The sequence below is a fragment of the Amblyomma mixtum genome, chromosome 5, assembly GCF_055824585.1.
Source record: "Amblyomma mixtum isolate Tamu chromosome 5, ASM5582458v1, whole genome shotgun sequence".
NCBI classification, from domain to species: Eukaryota; Metazoa; Arthropoda; class Arachnida; order Ixodida; family Ixodidae; genus Amblyomma; species Amblyomma mixtum.
This window is the reverse complement of record NC_143016.1, coordinates 37,189,606-37,206,760: the sequence shown is the minus strand read 5'-3', so window position 1 is coordinate 37,206,760 and position 17,155 is coordinate 37,189,606. Positions and strand designations below refer to the sequence as shown.

Sequence of the window (17,155 nt, the reverse complement as noted above, 5' to 3'; positions counted from 1 at the left end):
CTCGCCGTGGCAGGTGGCGTTGTGCTCTGCTACTGCCTGCCACGTTGTCAGGTGGCCTGTTACTCCGACGACGACGATGATGATGATGCCGACTACTACGACTACGACGCGGAATCTATGAACGGGCGCCTAAGAACTGCGCTCTAAAACGGAAGTGCTTGTAAGGCATGAGACACACACAACACGTCAGAAGGCGAAGCGAGCCTCGTCTGGTATCCTGTCGTTCGTTCCAACATCAATGTGTGTACCCTTGTGCCCTGAAAGCGCGTTTTTAAGCATGAAATGCTTTTAGCTCCCGTTGTCGGCAGTGTGGTGACGTCACGCCGAGACCGAGAGCCATCATCCGGGCACTGAAATCCACTCATCCGGGCACTGAATTCCAGTCATCCGGGCACCGTACGAGACTTAACGAGATTTAACGACTCTCTAAGCCCTCCTACGCGACCGGCATGCAAGCGCCGGTTGGTCTCCAAATGAGACAAAAAATAACTGCTGCCAGTGCCTTCTAAATGTTTATCAAGACATCAGTGGAGCTGTGGGTTTGATAATGCACGGAATTATAATTTCCGATTTCTAATAACGCGTGCAAAAAGCACATAAATGCCACGTTACACTTCGTTGTCATACGTGATCCGGGGGAGAAGCGCTGCGTTCAAAGGGCAAGGCATCGCGTCGAACGGGTGGTGGCGTTCCTCCCTTCCTTTACGGTGCGGTTCGAGTGTCCACCGAGATGGCAGAGAATTACTGCGCCATTTCCTTTCCTCAAAAAACCTTGCGTTCAAATGGCAAGGCATCGCGCTGAACGGGTGGTGGCGTTCCTCCCTTCCTGTACGGTGCGGTTCGGGTGTCCACCGAGATGACATTAGGCCCGTAAACATTTCATGCTTACTCTACTCTCGGTTACGGGAGGCGCAGATATTTTTTTTCACCGTGTAGCAACATCTGCTAGGCCACATTCTTGTTTTGCTCAAAAAGGCTTCGCCCGCAGGTATGAGTGTGGCGCTGCCTTTCATTCCGGAGGTGTAGCACATGACGCGCGAGACTCGTAGAAAAGTGCGACTTCAGCGCCATAAGTTACAGCGACGTGCACGGTAGCCGCGCCAGCTAGCGGTCCGGTGTGCATGCGGACCTGCGAGACTGATTGGTGTAAGAACGTTTCCCAACAACACCCCGGCAACCACCTACACCCCACAGCGCGACCTTGACGTGGGAAGCTGCTAGAGCCTGGGTGACCAGCAGCGGCTGATCGCGAGGGCCCGCAGGATAACAGAAGCTCTCGGAGTCCTATACTCTGGACTCCACCCACGAGGACCACCCTTCCCGTCAACCTTTCTAAATTAAGTTTTTCAGCACCACTACCCCCCCACCAGCCCCACCATCTATATCAAAATAGTATCGTCGGGGCCTAGAATCGAAACCGAAGGCCTCATGCTGTCGCAATGTCTCCTAACAGCTGAGCCGGCCTGTATTTACGTTTATCATTTTTCTGTGATTCTTAATATCTGAAGGATGTTTTTTTTTTTTGTACTGTGTTTCAGTGTTGTGAATATTTTGCGAGTGTGACATCGTCCAGGCTGATGGTTTTCCACCCTCGTGCGCACGCGATGACAAAGACGAAAAAAAAAGAAGCTTTCAGCGCCATCGCTTCAGAGGCGACAGCAGCAGCAAGACTCGTCCAGGATGCCGCATCCGTTCGTAAGTGTCGACGCGTGCAACCTCACGAAAGGTTTTAATAGAGATGAGCTCCTTTTCAATTTGCGAGTAACGTTGTTCGCACTCTGTTAGTGCTCGTGAAGCGTACGCTACCGGCTTCCATGTGTCGTTGTGACACTGCAGTAGTGCGGCACCGATTCCGTTTCATGCTGCATCACAAGACGCCTTTGTGGGTTTTGTTGGATCGAAAATGGTCAGCAAGGGCGCACTACTTAGGCTTTCGCGCAGCTGCCTCCACTCTTTAGCGTGATTGGGCGTCCAGGCAAACGCAGCACTTTTCTTGATCAGATTCCTGAGAAGGGTAGTGCTCTGGGCCAAGGACGGCATGAACTTGCTGAAATAGTTCACCACGCCTAGCATCGTTTGTACCGCGAGCTTATCAGCCCAGGGTGGTATTAAGCATGAAATGCTTTTAGCTCCCGTTGTCGGCAGTGTGGTGACGTCACGCCGAGACCGAGATCCACTCATCCGGGCACTGAATTCCAGTTATCCGGGCACTGAATTCCAGTTATCCGGGCACTGAAATCCACTCATCCGGGCACTGAATTCCAGTCATCCGGGCACTGAAATCCACTCATCCGGGCACTGAATTCCAGTCATCCGGGCTCTGAAACGAGAACATCCGGGCACTGTACGAGACGAGATTTAACGAGACTCTCTAAGCCCTCCTACGCGACCGGCATGCAAGCGCCGGTTGGTCTCCAAACGAGACAAAAAATAACTGCTGCCAGTGCCTTCTCAATGTTTATCAAGATATCAGTGGAGCTGTGGGTTTGATAATGCACGGAATTATAATTTCCGATTTCTAATAACGCGTGCAAAAAGCACATAAATGCCACGTTACACTTCGTTGTCATACGTGATCCGGGGGAGAAGCGCTGCGTTCAAAGGGCAAGGCATCGCGCCGAACGGGTGGTGGCGTTCCTCCCTTCCATTACGGCGCGGTTCGGGTGTCCACCGAGATGGCAGAGAATTACTGCGCCATTTCCTTTCCTCAAAAAACCTTGCGTTCAAATGGCAAGGCATCGCGCTGAACGGGTGGTGGCGTTCCTCCCTTCCTGTACGGTGCGGTTCGGGTGTCCACCGAGATGACATTAGGCCCGTAAACATTTCATGCTTACTCTACTCTCGGTTACGGGAGAGGCAGAGAATTTTTTGTGTCATGCATTTTATCAGTTATGCGCCGTCCATATCGTAGGCCTTAAACCTTATTAAGCATGAAATGCTTTTAGCTCCCGTTGTCGGCAGTGTGGTGACGTCACGCCGAGACCGAGAGCCATCATCCGGGCACTGAAATCCACTCATCCGGGCACTGAAATCCACTCATCCGGGCACTGAATTCCAGTTATCCGGGCACTGAATTCCAGTTATCCGGGCACTGAAACCCACTCATCCGGGCACTGAATTCCAGTCATCTGGGCTCTGAAACGAGAACATCCGGGCACCGTACGAGACTTAACGAGATTTAACGACTCTCTCTAAGCCCTCCTACGCGACCGGCATGCAAGCGCCGGTTGGTCTCCAAACGAGACAAAAAATAACTGCTGCCAATGCCTTCTCAATGTTTATCAAGATATCAGTGGAGCTGTGGGTTTGATAATGCACGGAATTGTAATTTTCGATTTCTAATAACGCGTGCAAAAAGCACATAAATAATGACACGTTACACTTCGTTGTCATACGTGATCCGGAGGAGAAGCGCTGCGTTCAAAGGGCAAGGCATCGCGCCGAACGGGTGGTGGCGTTCCTCCCTTCCATTACGGTGCGGTTCGGGTGTCCACCGAGATGGCAGAGAATTACTGCGCCATTTCCTTTCCTCAAAAACCTTGCGTTCAAATGGCAAGGCATCGCGCTGAACGGGTGGTGGCGTTCCTCCCTTCCTGTACGGTGCGGTTCGGGTGTCCACCGAGATGACATTAGGCCCGCAAACATTTCATGCTTACTCTACTCTCGGTTACGGGAGAGGAAGAGAATTTTTTATGAACGCTAAATGACTCGAAGTTTGCATTTTCCGTGTTTATTTTCATTTTAAAGCATCGAGGCGATGCTTCTTCGAGAGGGGGGCTAATGCCACGTACCATTGTAGTGTCCGTTCGTTCGCGCTCGTCGTTTGCAAGTCTTGTTGCTTTCTTCCTGACCGCTGGACTGCCGTCACTACAACCTGACAAAACTTTTGCGTTACATGTCAGTTGGCATCTATGCCAGCATGCAGATGGAGCTTACGTGTACCCTCTATCCTCACGCTTCTGTGCTTTTCTTTGACCTGCTTTGCGTGACCACGCAGAAATAATTTACGTCCGCCGACTCGCGTCTTGTAAACTTTTGTTTTCCAGGCATATTAACTGACGCAGAGAAACAGGGACAAGAGAGCAGGGACGGGACACAAACTATCTTGTCCCTGTCTTTCTGATGTAGTTAAGATGCCTGAAACCAGTAACCAGCTAGCCCAATCAGAACCCTTCGCAGTAAAGGTTAGTCCATTAGTGTAAACACTGCATCGTCTGCTGAGCGGCCGGGCACAACCTGATCATCCACGCGCAGGTCGTCCAAGTGAGCCTGGTGGTCTGGAAGGACCTGGTGGTGTACCGCGTTCGCCGGAGTCTGCTCGTCAGCCTGCTGGAGCTGAGCGCCCCAGTGTTCCTCATGGCGCTGTTCTGGTGCTCGTCGGCCGCCTACCCGGACCTCGGCCGCGTGCAGATGGACGCCAGCGCTGCCGGTGTGCGCAGAGATCCTTGCGACGCGCCTTACCAGGGACGCCGAGTGGCCTTCGCGCCGGCAGCCAACCATTACGCTCGGGAGCTGCTGCTCAGAGCCTTCCCAAAGCTGGCAGCGTCCAGAGGTGAGGTCGGCTTGCTGTGCAATATCGTGTGAACCCGCGCATTGCACGCCTTGTTTGAAATGTACTTAACTTTGGTGTGTAAAAAACTTGATCCCATTGGAAGAATATTTTTCCCGCTTCGGGAATTCAAAGGAATCCGGCCTCGCCGTATCATTTGACAGAAATTGTTTTTTGCGCAGTTGGCCCAACGGGTGCCCTGAGCTGGTAACTGACAGAGCTCCTAGGCTTCTTCTCTCTTCATCATCATGATGAATACAGAACTGAAAGTCGAAATGGGTGCCAGCTACTTATGAAAAGAATGAAAAACGAAATACTGGTTGGCCCGTTCAAATACCTGCCTTTAATTCACCGAGGAATATATAAGCACGCGTAGAAACGTCGCAAATCGCGCAGGTGGATGTATACGCAGCGCAGTGTCGCGATGGCCACATTCATACAAGTAGAAAGGGGTGTTTTTAAACAATCGTTCACCTGTACGTATCAGATATAGTGTCTTGCGTGCACTAAACATGTCCGAAGTGTTGGTTCATCTGAAGGTAATTGCTGGGATGAAGCTGGTGAGGCTTTCGTGCAATTCTTGCGCAACGCTCAGCCATGGAGGAAGTTACTCGGACAGAGTGCCGCGTGGTAATTTTGACGCAGAATGCTGGCCCCAATCGACAGCGCGCGGTGGGTTTTAAGGCGAAAGCCTTTAACGCCTCACCGTCGACAGAAGGTTGTCAGTAGAGGTGTCACGCTTCTTCTAGTCAGACCAGAAAAAAATATTTGTGTACGATGGGATTCGCACCACCATCCTTCCGTTCCGCAGCCGAGCGTGCTAATGGCTACGCTACTTCCTGCCAACGCATATGTAGTTCTTCTTGCCTAGGACGCTGGAGTGTGTTTTCAGAAAGGCGTCGAATCAGACGGATGCCTCCCAAATGCCTTCCAGTGTCTCCAGCATTTAAGGTTCACAAACAATTGTGTACTTAATTAACATCTTAACCACACATCAGTGACACAAGCAGCAACACCGCGCAAAGGCTTTCGCCTCACCGCACTTTAGGTTAACAAAGTGCCCCCCTGAATTTTTTGTTTGCCAGAACCGAGTGTCAGTTAGGTAGTTGCAGCAATCATGTGGCTTCGACTTTGACGATCCCGGATAAACAAACAGGCAAGGGAACGGCTTCAAAAGGGGTTGGTTTGTGAAGTCCAGCCGCATGACGTGACATCCTCACCTTAGTTGTTGTTTTTTTTTTTTTATGCGATACCATTGGGAGGGCCGTGAAGGCAAAAATTGTCCGTAGTCGCGACGGCGGCGTCGACGTCTCTATGGATGGGGATTTCCCTCTCTACCTGCTACCTGCCAACCGTCCCGCTTCCCTCTCCCCCTTTTCACTTGTAGGGAAGAGGAGGCAGGCGCTGGACTAAGAATGATTCAGCAAAAGTGAATAAACGAAGCGATTGCGAACAGAAATGTAAGCCGAATAGAATTAAAATTGTTAGTGAAAGAAAATGAAATCATAATTGGGATTAAATTGGGAATAGACTGGAGAGTGACTGAAAAATTGGAGGGGGACACTTAAGCTGCAACTTGAGTGTATGATGCCGTAGCATTAATGGGTTAATGCCCGTATATGCGGAATTCGTGATTCTCCACTTTGCATTCATAAATTCCTGGGAGCCCTCCTACCCCTCCTGGCTCAGTGGTGTTGCGGTTAAGCGATGCGCCAATGCTCTGCGATGGCAGGGGCTTGTGCAAGCCATGTTGCCCCTCCCGAGCAACCTCTTGCCACTAGTCATTCATTTCACTGCCACCTGCCACGGTGGGTGCTTTTCCCCACAATCCGGTCTCGCAGGTTGCGTTTATGTCGCAAGGTGACGTGACCGAGGTGGCCCACCTACCCGCCACCCACTTGCGTTGCTTCTCTAGGGGTTTTTCGTGGATTTTTCGCTCGCTGTCAATGACGCCGGCTTTTATGAGAAACGTGCTCTTTAACGCTGTTGCCTTAAAATGCCATCACATTTTTTCTGCATCAATCCAAGTGATCGCCCCTAATTATTTTTTTCGCCACATAGTGTCAGCAATTGTGACCCCAGAAGCCTCGGGCGCACTTCAAAAATTGTCTTCACTATGAAGACGAAGAGAGAAACAACGGCCGATGTCCTCTGTCGCGATGCCTGGAGAAATTAGAGCACTTATAATAAACTCTGCCTTCTAACCAAAGCTTTGGTTGGGAAGACATGTCAGAGTTTATAATAAGTTATCAAGCCCAACCGAACTTCAATGCTGTCTAACTGTTTAGTCTTCATAAATTAGAGAAATAAGCATGGGTGAACCGGAATACAAGAACATCCGTCGGGAAATGAACTACAACGGTCGATGATAGGCTGGATATTCGTAGTCCGCGGTGGCGGCTGTCTTTTTCTCAGGCGCTATATGCGTGTTCGGCTTCCTCGCACGCGCGGCCAGACCTGGAGGGGTTCGCCAACGCGACGGAGCTCCTCAAAAAGGCAGACACTCTGCGCGCCGACGTAGCGGTGCTCTTCGACGGCATCGACGAGGCGGCCGCTGCTGGCGATGGGTCGCCGGGGGCGCCCGGCGACCTCAACTACACGCTGCTGTTCGACGAAGCGCTGCCCCCGGAGAGATTCGTCTTCCGCTGCCCAGGGCCTCGAGCCATCGACAACGACGAAGAGGAAATGCTTTTAAGTACGCCGTTGCACGTGCTTGCTTGTATTTTAGTTCAACGGTGGAGCAAAAACCAAACAGCTACATTCACTGAGTTACACCTGAAGGAATACTTGCTCATTAGCATTCATTCGTACACAATTTGCCGTACTGGTGTCAAAGGGTAAAGCTGCGTTCGTAGAATCAGTCCTGCGGCTTCAGAAAGTATTATCCTTTGCGACACTTAACCACTCAGCGGTTGCAACATCATAATTCTCACGGACTTGATCATGCTTGTATTCTGCTTATGGTAGACTATCGAGCTGCCCGACTGTTCAGTTCGTCAACCCTGTCTTTTAGCCGCTATACTTCTCAGAGGAAATTCCAGACCTATGTTAACACAAACAATAGTTTTCGTCAACGTCCGCTTCATATTACTTTCGGTGTCTGATGAAACGTGAACAGTATAACTTAAACGCAACTGCAGGGACACAAAAATAATGCCTCCTCGAGAGGAAATACAGGCTGGGTGCCTTTCACATTGTTACATGACCACATTTATAAACCCTGACATCATTCAATTGTGCCTTGTTTTCCAGTTGCAGTATCGACGTATTTTCTATATTGTACCGGTTATCTATACTGATCATCAGTTTCATATGCTATCCCTATTACGATAATCCTCGGAATGGCGCTGTAGGAACTCGTATATATAAAAAGATAATAATACTTCCATGCAGCGGCCATCGCGGCACCGAAGTGAAAAATAAAGCTCAAATCAAATCAAATCAAATCTTTATTTCAGCATCGCAAAAATGCTGGGGGTCGTGGACAAAAAGCCTCGTTATGGGCTTGACTAGGCCCACGGCCCTTTTCTACATGGCAGCATGGCATGCAGCAAGAGAAAAATTGTTCTAAGTTAATTGCACACAGCTCTCAGAAAAAAAAAAAGAAAAAGGAAGACAAATGAAAGTTCACAGAAGGTAAGCGACTAGGTACAGTTATTAGGAAAATAAATACAGGCATGTATGAAACAAATCTACTATGAAGGCAGTTCTTAATAGCATAGAATATTGCATCAAATGTCAACCAGAGAATGACTGCAATAAAAACTAAACAATGACTAAAGAAATAGAAAATTCGTAACAAAAAGAAAACCGAAAAAAAAAAGAAACTTCTACCTACATTTGTTTAAGTATGAGGGAAGGAGATGACGCAACATTTGAAGTCCATAATTTGTTCGTGAATATGGAATTTCCCAGGTTTCAGCTTGTCGTGTAGTACGAATACTAGTTTTTAGCTTTAGGTTTGCAATCTTAACTAATGCGGTATTATTCTTTTTTATGCCAGCTTCATAGCGCCTGAACAAGTTAGCATCGTACATGTCCGGGAAAGGAAGTAAGTTTAATTCAGCAAAAAGTGGTTGTGTGTGACTGTCAAATGGAGTGTTCATGATGGCGCGAATTGCTTTCTTTTGAGGAATGTAGAGTTTATTTTTATTTGAAACAGTAGTAGTGCCCCATACCAGGTGACAGTAGTTTAGACTTGATAGAAATAATGAATTATATATTAGAAGTTTAATGCATTTTGGTAAATATGATCGTAATTTTGAAAGAATACCAGACACGCGAGAGACCTTTGTAGCAACTGATTCCACTTGCAAGTTCCATGACATGTGTTCATCGAAGAATACTCCGAGACACTTGACTGCAGGCACGATGTCAATTGCTGAATCATTCAGCTTTAAAGCAGGTAACTTGCCCAATATACGGTTTTTTGATCTGAAGAAAACAGCTTTAGTTTTTTTTGTATTTATATTTAGTGAATTTGAACAACTCCAGGATGATATTTCTACGAGTGCTTGGTTGGCGTCTTTAATTATGTCAGCGGGGTTTGATCCGGTAAGAAGCATGGTGGTGTCGTCAGCATACATGACAAACTTTACTACACTGCTAATGTTGATGAGGTCATTAATGTAAATGAAAAATAATAGAGGCCCCAGGATACTTCCTTGTGGTACACCTGCAGTAATCGACTTCAAATCAGAATTTTTATTATTAATGACCACCATCTGTTTACGGTTGTGAAGGTAAGACTTCAACAGCTGCAGAAAAGTGCCACGAAAGCCATAGTGACCTAGTTTTTCCAAGAGAGTGATATAATTAATATGGTCAAATGCTTTAGAGTAATCAATAAATACACCTAATGTGCACAATTGTTTCTCAAATGAATCTAGAATAATTTCCTTTTGTGTTAAAAGAGCAGTTTCTGTCGACAAGCCTTTTATAAAACCAAACTGAGCGCTAGTAATGGTATTATGTTTTGCCACGAAAGATATTATCCGGCAGTGTATTAGTTTTTCTAAGCCCTTTGAGAAAGCCGGGAGTACTGAGATCGGCTTGTAATTCGAAAGATTATTTAGATCCCCACCTTTGTGTAAAACTGACTTTTGCAATTTTAAGTTTCGTTGGAAAGGTCCCGCAGCTGATGATAAGATTAAACAGATGTTCTAGTACAGAAGAAATTATATCTAACACGTGTTTTACTGGGGTAATCTGCAGACCGTATGCATCGCAACAGTTGCTTTTTTTTATAGATGCAAAAATGCTGCGTACTTCATTTGCCGAAGTGGGAGAACAAAACGCGCTGTTGGATGTAGCTTTAGGGTTCAAGTAACGCATGCAGTTTTGATCATGAGTGCTATTTGTTAGGGACACAAAGTGTTCATTGAAGCAGTTTGCTAATTTTGTATCGGAAATTATTTCGCCTGCCACAGTTATTTCATTTATTCGAGACTGGTCATTTAGCTCACTAGTGTGCTTCTATAAAACCTGTATAAAACCTGTATCTCCCGTATAAAACTGTATAAACCTGTATCTCCTCTATAAAACTGCCCATGTCGTTAACCAGAGCGTCTGGCTAATAATGCATACACTTATGATTCTCTATTACAAACCGCATTGAAATAAACGATAATAGCTTATTCTGAAGAAAGTACAAGCCTCATCGCAAGCAAGCGCCCTTGCAGTATGTTACGCGCAGTCTACATCCGGGATACTGTGTGTTCAAATGGCACTGATGATAACGTCATTTCAGTGCTGTTTTCCTCTCTTGACGTCCAACTATGCCGCGGATGCCAAGGCTTGTGTCACCAGCCTCTAAAAGAATCAATCTCTTGTCAGATGGCTTCCAAATGCACTTGGTATAAAAGAAGCGACAGCGGCCGCTTTTAGATGAAGTTTCTTCATTAATGGGACGCTGAGAACAAATTGAGGCTGGCCGCTATTGATAGATTACGGCATTCGAACAGCGAAAAGACAACTGTCCTCAAAAACGGAGCTTGTATCAGCTAGAAAAGAGCAAAAAGCGAAACCTACAGGTGTCGCTATCACCAGCAAGATTTCTTTAGTGAACTGCATGCGTCGACAGAGAACTTTTTCGCGGTTACGAGGAGCTATTCCACGCTGTCATTCACGTAAAGAAACGACGGCAACCAACTATGGATGCGGCGATTTTGAATCGAGTAACAGGAAGATTTTTAATCGTATTTTCTCAGGCATAATTTTTTTTTTCTGCTTCCGGATGAACGTTAACGTATCCAGAAAGAGCTACATATCTTTTTACCGAGAACAGCTCTGAGTTCTCAGTGTTCGTTAAACTGTGCAATGTTTTTTTTTTTCAACTTCTTGCAGAGACACTCTGGCCCGTTCAGTGCCGGCTGAATCGTGCCCACTTAGCCCTCTACGCTGAGACGAGAAACATTGAGCCAAGGCCGCCCGAAATCAAGGCATGCATAATTTTTTTATTGACAGCGCTAATGGCTAAACTAGACCAGTCAACACTGCCTACATCCAGGCTTGGTAACATACCTATTCCTACCTCAAAAAAAAAAAAAAAATCCCGTGAACAGTGAACTTAGAAACAGTCAGCAGCCCTCATGACTCGAAGGTAAAATCATCCTAGTCACGTACGGTACGTGTTCTTTCGCAGTTTTATAGAAACCAAACGGTGAGCAGCTCATGGCAGCAGTTTTCGCACGCTGGTTATGCGACCAGGTGCACGCAGCTTGGGAGAATAATTAATATCGTAATATTCTGAGATGTACCAAAATGCTTGGTCGTTAGCAAGGAGGAAACTTAGAGGCTGTATTCCTAGGATATTTCGTTTGCTGGAATTCTCGTAGGACGCCTGTGTTTTCGATCCATCCAGCTCCGAATTCCCGACTCAATCCATATAATTACACATGTGACCGATCGGTGAGGTTATCTCCGGTTTGTTCATCTATTGCCCACAGCATTTGTCGGCGTTTCTTAGAGCGCTCCATAGACGAAATGTGGTTTTCTACGGAGGAATGTGCGCGCCAATACTTTCTCGATTTCTTTCGTATTTCAACTTACACCATTGTTCTGGTTGAGCAGCCAGAGGAGGAACTCAAGGGGGTCTTGGGCGACCGCCGCAGGTTCGCATGAAGCGGTTCCCCCTGCCCTCGATGGAGGTGGACGTGGGTGCGTGCCAGCCGCTGTACCCGTGGTCTGCGATGCTCCTCTTCGAGGTGGGCCTACTACCGCTGTGCCTCAACTACATCTGCCGCTTCATCAAGGAGAAGGTCAACGACAAAAGGGTGCGTGCTCCTTCCTACACTGCCACCTGGCTGGCTACGACGGCGGTGCGTGACGCGACCTTGCTGTGTGATGACGTCACTTCATGCAGACGACGATTAAGAGGTTTGGTTTTGCGGGGTTTAACGTCCCAAAGCGACTAAGGCCATGAGAGACGCCGTAGTGAAGGGCTCCGGAAATTTCGACCACCTGGGGTTCTTTAACGTGCACTGACATCGCACAGTACACGGGCCTCTAGAATTTCTCCTCCAAAGAAATTCTAGCCGCCGCGGCCGGGATCGAACCCGCGTCTTTTGGGTCAGCAGCCGAGCACCATAGCCACTGAGCCACCGCGGCGGCGACGACGATTAAGAGATCGAACTATGGCGGGGCCTGGCTGTAGCAGTTCACGCTGCAAAAAGCGGTGACATTGCGGACACTGCCCTTTTTAACTACAACTAGTAAAATAGTGTCCTTCCAATAGTGAAGACACTGCGCCAAAATGACCCGCATTTGATTTCAGACGATGGTCGTACCACACTTGTGTTGTGCCGACGATTAGTGCGCGGCGTCTTTCCCACCCTCTAAATATTCGCAGCATCGAAGTTGCGGTTCACAAGGCACACTACACGGTCAAGCGCCAGTCTTTTACGTCTCTCTGCTACTAAGGAAGGCTGCGAAATAGCATCGAAAGGGATTGAAACGCGATTGTGTGCACTAACTACGCCGGTGTCAGTGGCAGTGGAAATTGTGCGGGCGTGGCATGTTGGCGCACAAATGTGGAAGTGACAGGACCAAGCACAATCGCGCTATTCCTCTTAAAATTCTCACACGAGCTCTCATATCAGTGCTCGTCACACTTAGTCTGTTCCGTTTGCTTCTGACGATCAGCACCGGGCTGGAAGGAATGACGGAAATACCATCTTTCATCTTTTATTCTCATCGCAATATACAGAAATTAACTTTCAGGGCCAATAGCCAAATGCTAGTGACAGGTTCGACAAAAGAGTAGAACATGGGAAACAAATAGAAAGAGCAAAATTCATGACAATGAGCACAATTCAAATAAAACTCAAGGTGGCGTTTGTCGAAGATGCTCTAATTAACCCAACTGGCAGTCTGGCTCCGTAGTTTTGCTAACTGAATTCTCCGCATAACTTGTGGTCGCCCACTGATACGCATCTCTCTCCTTGGAATCCACTTTGTTACCCTAGCAGTCAACTTAGGAATCTCTTGATCTCGAGACATGTCCCGTTCAACTGCATTATTCTTCCGCTTTAATTTGCGCTAGGATACCATTCTTGAATTTAGTGCGTCCTTTGTGTGTTGGGTCTTACGGGGCATAAGTGACTAAGGCTACCCTCCGACAGACGAAATGAAAAAAAAAAATTCGGGGACACTTAAGCTCCGCCTTAAGGGTATGAGGCTAAAGAAAAAATGGGTCCCTTCGGCGGCCCGGGATCCTCTTTGCGTGCCACTTCGGAGACGCGGATATTGTTCTGTTTTATTTTATCTTTATTTATTTATTATTTTCACTTACCACAAGACGCACAAGGTCTCACACTAACCAAATCTTAACAAGCGTTCCTTAGCGGTGAAAGGGTACTGCGCCCAGCTCACGACCCAAGGGGCTGTGTTCGAGTCCCTGCTCGGTCATCTATCTTTTCAGTGCAGTTGTTTTGCCTGCTTCAAAGACACTACGCAATGGCCGTGGAATGACGTCACGACCCTGTACAGCAATGAGGAAGTCTACAGTGGCGCCATAACTATTCTACAGTGTCATCGTTGTGGGGCGTTTGAATTACCCGCTAGAAGCCATGTGGTTATGACGTCACGACAGTTCAACAATCCTGATTTCATCAACACGCCAATGCCAATTATGGCGGAGTTTCCGCTGAACGGGACGCTTAACGCTTTTTCCGCTTTCGTGCTGATGAGCTTGGGCGTTTTTAAAATATTGCCGAAAACTTTGTAATGCTTCTTTGTTCGTGCTCAAAGCCGCCGGAACAAGTTTCTTACTTGGTTTCTGACGTGAGATCCTACCTGCTCTAGCTGAAATGTTTTTAGCCCTGCGCAACTGGTTCTACGTTGTTTGCGATTGTTGGAGGCGATTTCGGGACGTTATCTCGAATGTTCAACTTCGAACTCAGCGCAGCCCAGGGCGGCGGTTGTTCCGCTCTTGGTGGGCTTAAGTCAGCCCAATAAAAAACTCGTTTCATCGCCACTTCTGCCTGCTCGTACATTTTCCATGGTGTTGTGACCACCACACGCGACAATCCCATGGTTTGTTAAGAAGGTTTGACCTGCCTGCCCGCCTGCCCGCCTTGGTCCCAGCAACCGAGCGGCATAACCAACGCGACGGGTAGTACGATGTGCCCCCCCCCCCCCCCCCCCCCTTTCTCACTTCCTCTCTTCCCTACCTCCTGGCAGGAATGGATGCTGATCCAGGGCCTCCGAAACGGCGCCTTCCTGTGGGGCAAGGGCATCGCGTGCTTCGTCTTCGCCACGCTGCCCTGCCTGCCCGCCATGACGCTGCTCACGTGGCCCCATCGGCGGGTCCTCTTCACGGCGCTGTCCTACTCGTCCCCGACTGCGCTGTTCTTCGTCGTCTTCCTGCCGTACGCCGCCAGGCTGGCAGCCTCCTGCGTGCTGTTCGGCACGCTCTTCATGAGCCGTACGCTGTAGCCTCCTCTCGCTTGCTTCCTTCGAAGGGTTTAGTCCTCAGTTACGGTGTTATAAAGAACACGAAAAAGCCACACGAAGAACAGCATCCGGAAAAGCGCTACTACAGTCGAACCTCGTCATAACGAAAGGTTTATAACGAAATTATGGATGTAACGAAGGAATGACGATTACCCTTGAAAGCTCGGTCTTCACGGCCTATAAAGAAGTAATCGCTGGGCCCCTTCAATTTCGTTATAACGAGGTTCAACTCTTGTCAGATGGTCTAATTTTAAACGTTTACATACGTTTATTTGGAAAACATTAGTCTCAAATTCGATTGCGTGAGAAATACTGCACTTTCCTTGGGTTGTGCCAATGTTCAAATTAACGCGATATATTTAATTTTCAGGGTAGCCGAAGAGATCGCATTAGTTTTGAAGACTCGTAAGAAGCGGGAAGAATGGCACTTCTCGCTAAAAGGTATTTTAGATGAAATTGAGATAAATGTGCGTAAACAAACAAAATTAGAGCTGTTTATATAGTAGCGATTTGGCGGGTGCCGTTCTTCGTTCAGTGTATTTTTATTTACTGCATATGTTTAACTAAGCACTAAACAAATTTGAGCCATGACGCACTACCTGCTTTTTTTCGTTTCCCCGTTTCACTCTGCCGCTTGGCGACCGGCTTGTAGTGACTTTATGAAGACAAATAATGACAAATAATTTTTGTCGGCCACAGAATAAGCGTGGAGTGATGCAGGCAGGCTATGGTCTCGAAGGAAGTTGAACTTTTCGACGCTGTTGTTTGCTTTGCTTTGCAGAACATCCCATAGCGGGGAAAACTGCTTCCGACGCGGGTTTACCGCGAAGTGTCTGCATCTTAGCTGTAGAAGTAATGTCGTGTCATGAATCTGTAGCTATATAAGTAGCTAGCACGACTTAAATTATGACAGTGGTAAAAGAAACACCCCGTGTAACAATGTCTTGCGTGCTCAACACCTTATCTTTTTGCTGGTGGCCGGTGACGCCATTGCTAGGTAAACCGCAGCATAAAGAGACCAACTTGACAATTTTGGCAATCGCGCTCGTTTCGCGCAGGATGGTAAGTTCCAGGTGTGAGTTTGGTGGGGGGCATACAGTTATGTCAAGTAATGTTGTTCTCACGGCGGTAATGTGATCGCGCCTTGGTGCAGGCTGGATCTGTGCCCACGCTTTCACGCTCTGGTGGCTGTTGGGCGCCATCCTCGCTCTGAGCTTTGAACTCGAGATGGCAGACCTCTGGAACTTCCTGCTCTGTCTCGCCATGCCCAACTTCAGCCTCACGCTCGCCGTGCGGGCAGTGTGGGAGTCCGAGAGGAAAGGTAGGGTGGCGTGAAAGTGTGCCAAAAACGGCTTCCTTGGCTTGTACGAGTGGCGTTAAGTACTAACCCCCTCCCGCCACCGGGCTACAATTTTATTATCAAGTGGTGGTACCGAAATATGTTATCTTAAAGTGAAGCTCTGAAGTGTTCTCTTTTACGAGGGCACCTTTTTTTTTTTCTGTATCCTTCCCCCCCCCCCCCCCCCTCCTCCTCTTCTAGCCGATGGCACACTTCTGCTATGGGTGCAGTCTCCGCATACCTTTGAAGAAAAATCAGGGTGGCTGTTGATTGGCCATTACCTCTGCGCTCACGAAACGTGTACCCTTCATTCAGAGATATTCCTTCATCTTGACCAACGGCGAAAAGTCGAAAGGCGGAGGCACGAGCTGAAAGGCGCAGTGTGTCGTTGCGGTCGTTAACAGCTGCCCTAATCCCTCTACGGTGGCATTCGGATTCTGGTGCACCTTTACCGCAAATGAACTGCAGTTGATGGAGACTACATCGAAAAATGGTGTTCTCCCACGGCAGAAAAAGTTCGAAACTTTCATTTAAATGCAAAATCTTGCAATTCTATCAATAAATAAAACGTTACTGCAGAGGAGGCAGAGCTTACTGAACGCGCGTTGTGATCCAGGCAAGAAACTACCAGATGAATTGGATTACTTTTGCTGCGCAAGGCTTCTTTATGTGCCCAGCCTTTCGGGCTACCGAGTGGCCCCAAGAAGAGAATAAACGGCTACAAAATTCATCTCGCCTAACTGATTTCTTTGGTTTAAGCTTCTGCACTGTTCTTCGGTAAGCCGCTACATGAGAGATGCCTACTTTTCTCGAGAAATGACGTTTCCTGTAGCAGTGCGAGACGTAGCTCTCATCGTCGTCGTACTGTCGAATTTTACTAGGATCATGTCCCTTTTCTAACGCTTAGTCCAGTGAGGCCGAGGATAATGAGGATGAATACTTCATTTTTCTAATGCGCCTTCATCCTTTCCTCGTGCTCACTTGCTCTCCGGTCTCGCGTTAGAAAGGCACACTTTGTACCTGCGAACTTCCCTACATTTCAAGGTCACCTAACATACTCTGCTGCCTCCACTACTCCTTTTTATGCGAAGCATACTACTTTAGCTACCACTTCAGCCCTTCACCGTGGTTATGCGCCTCCAAATCACGTGACACGATGATGCCACACCACGTGACACGATGACGTCATGGCAGTGGAGAAACGGGGGCCCACCTCGCGCCGTCGCTGTGCGCCTCCAAATCACGTGATACATGACGTCACACCACGGGACACGATGACGTCACGACAGTGGAGAAACGGGGGCCTACCTCGC

General features: G+C 48.0%; 1 protein-coding gene across 4 annotated transcripts in view; it reads left to right on the top strand.

Moving 5' to 3' along the window:
* The first annotated feature begins 3,859 nt into the window (after positions 1-3,859).
* The window catches only part of LOC149341799 (phospholipid-transporting ATPase ABCA3-like), a 47,743-nt gene continuing 34,447 nt past the window's right edge, over positions 3,860-17,155 (top strand). For 3 of the 4 annotated variants that reach the window (XM_089543997.1, XM_089543999.1, XM_089544000.1), the window contains exons 1-7: positions 3,860-4,184; positions 4,255-4,552; positions 7,005-7,244; positions 10,895-10,989; positions 11,662-11,823; positions 14,231-14,474; positions 15,657-15,824. In XM_089543997.1, coding sequence (XP_089400123.1) covers positions 4,134-4,184; positions 4,255-4,552; positions 7,005-7,244; positions 10,895-10,989; positions 11,662-11,823; positions 14,231-14,474; positions 15,657-15,824 — 1,258 coding nt within the window. In that variant the 5' untranslated portion in view covers positions 3,860-4,133. The remainder of the gene's footprint in view (positions 4,185-4,254; positions 4,553-7,004; positions 7,245-10,894; positions 10,990-11,661; positions 11,824-14,230; positions 14,475-15,656; positions 15,825-17,155) is intronic. The other variant, XM_089543998.1, reaches the window with a different exon arrangement.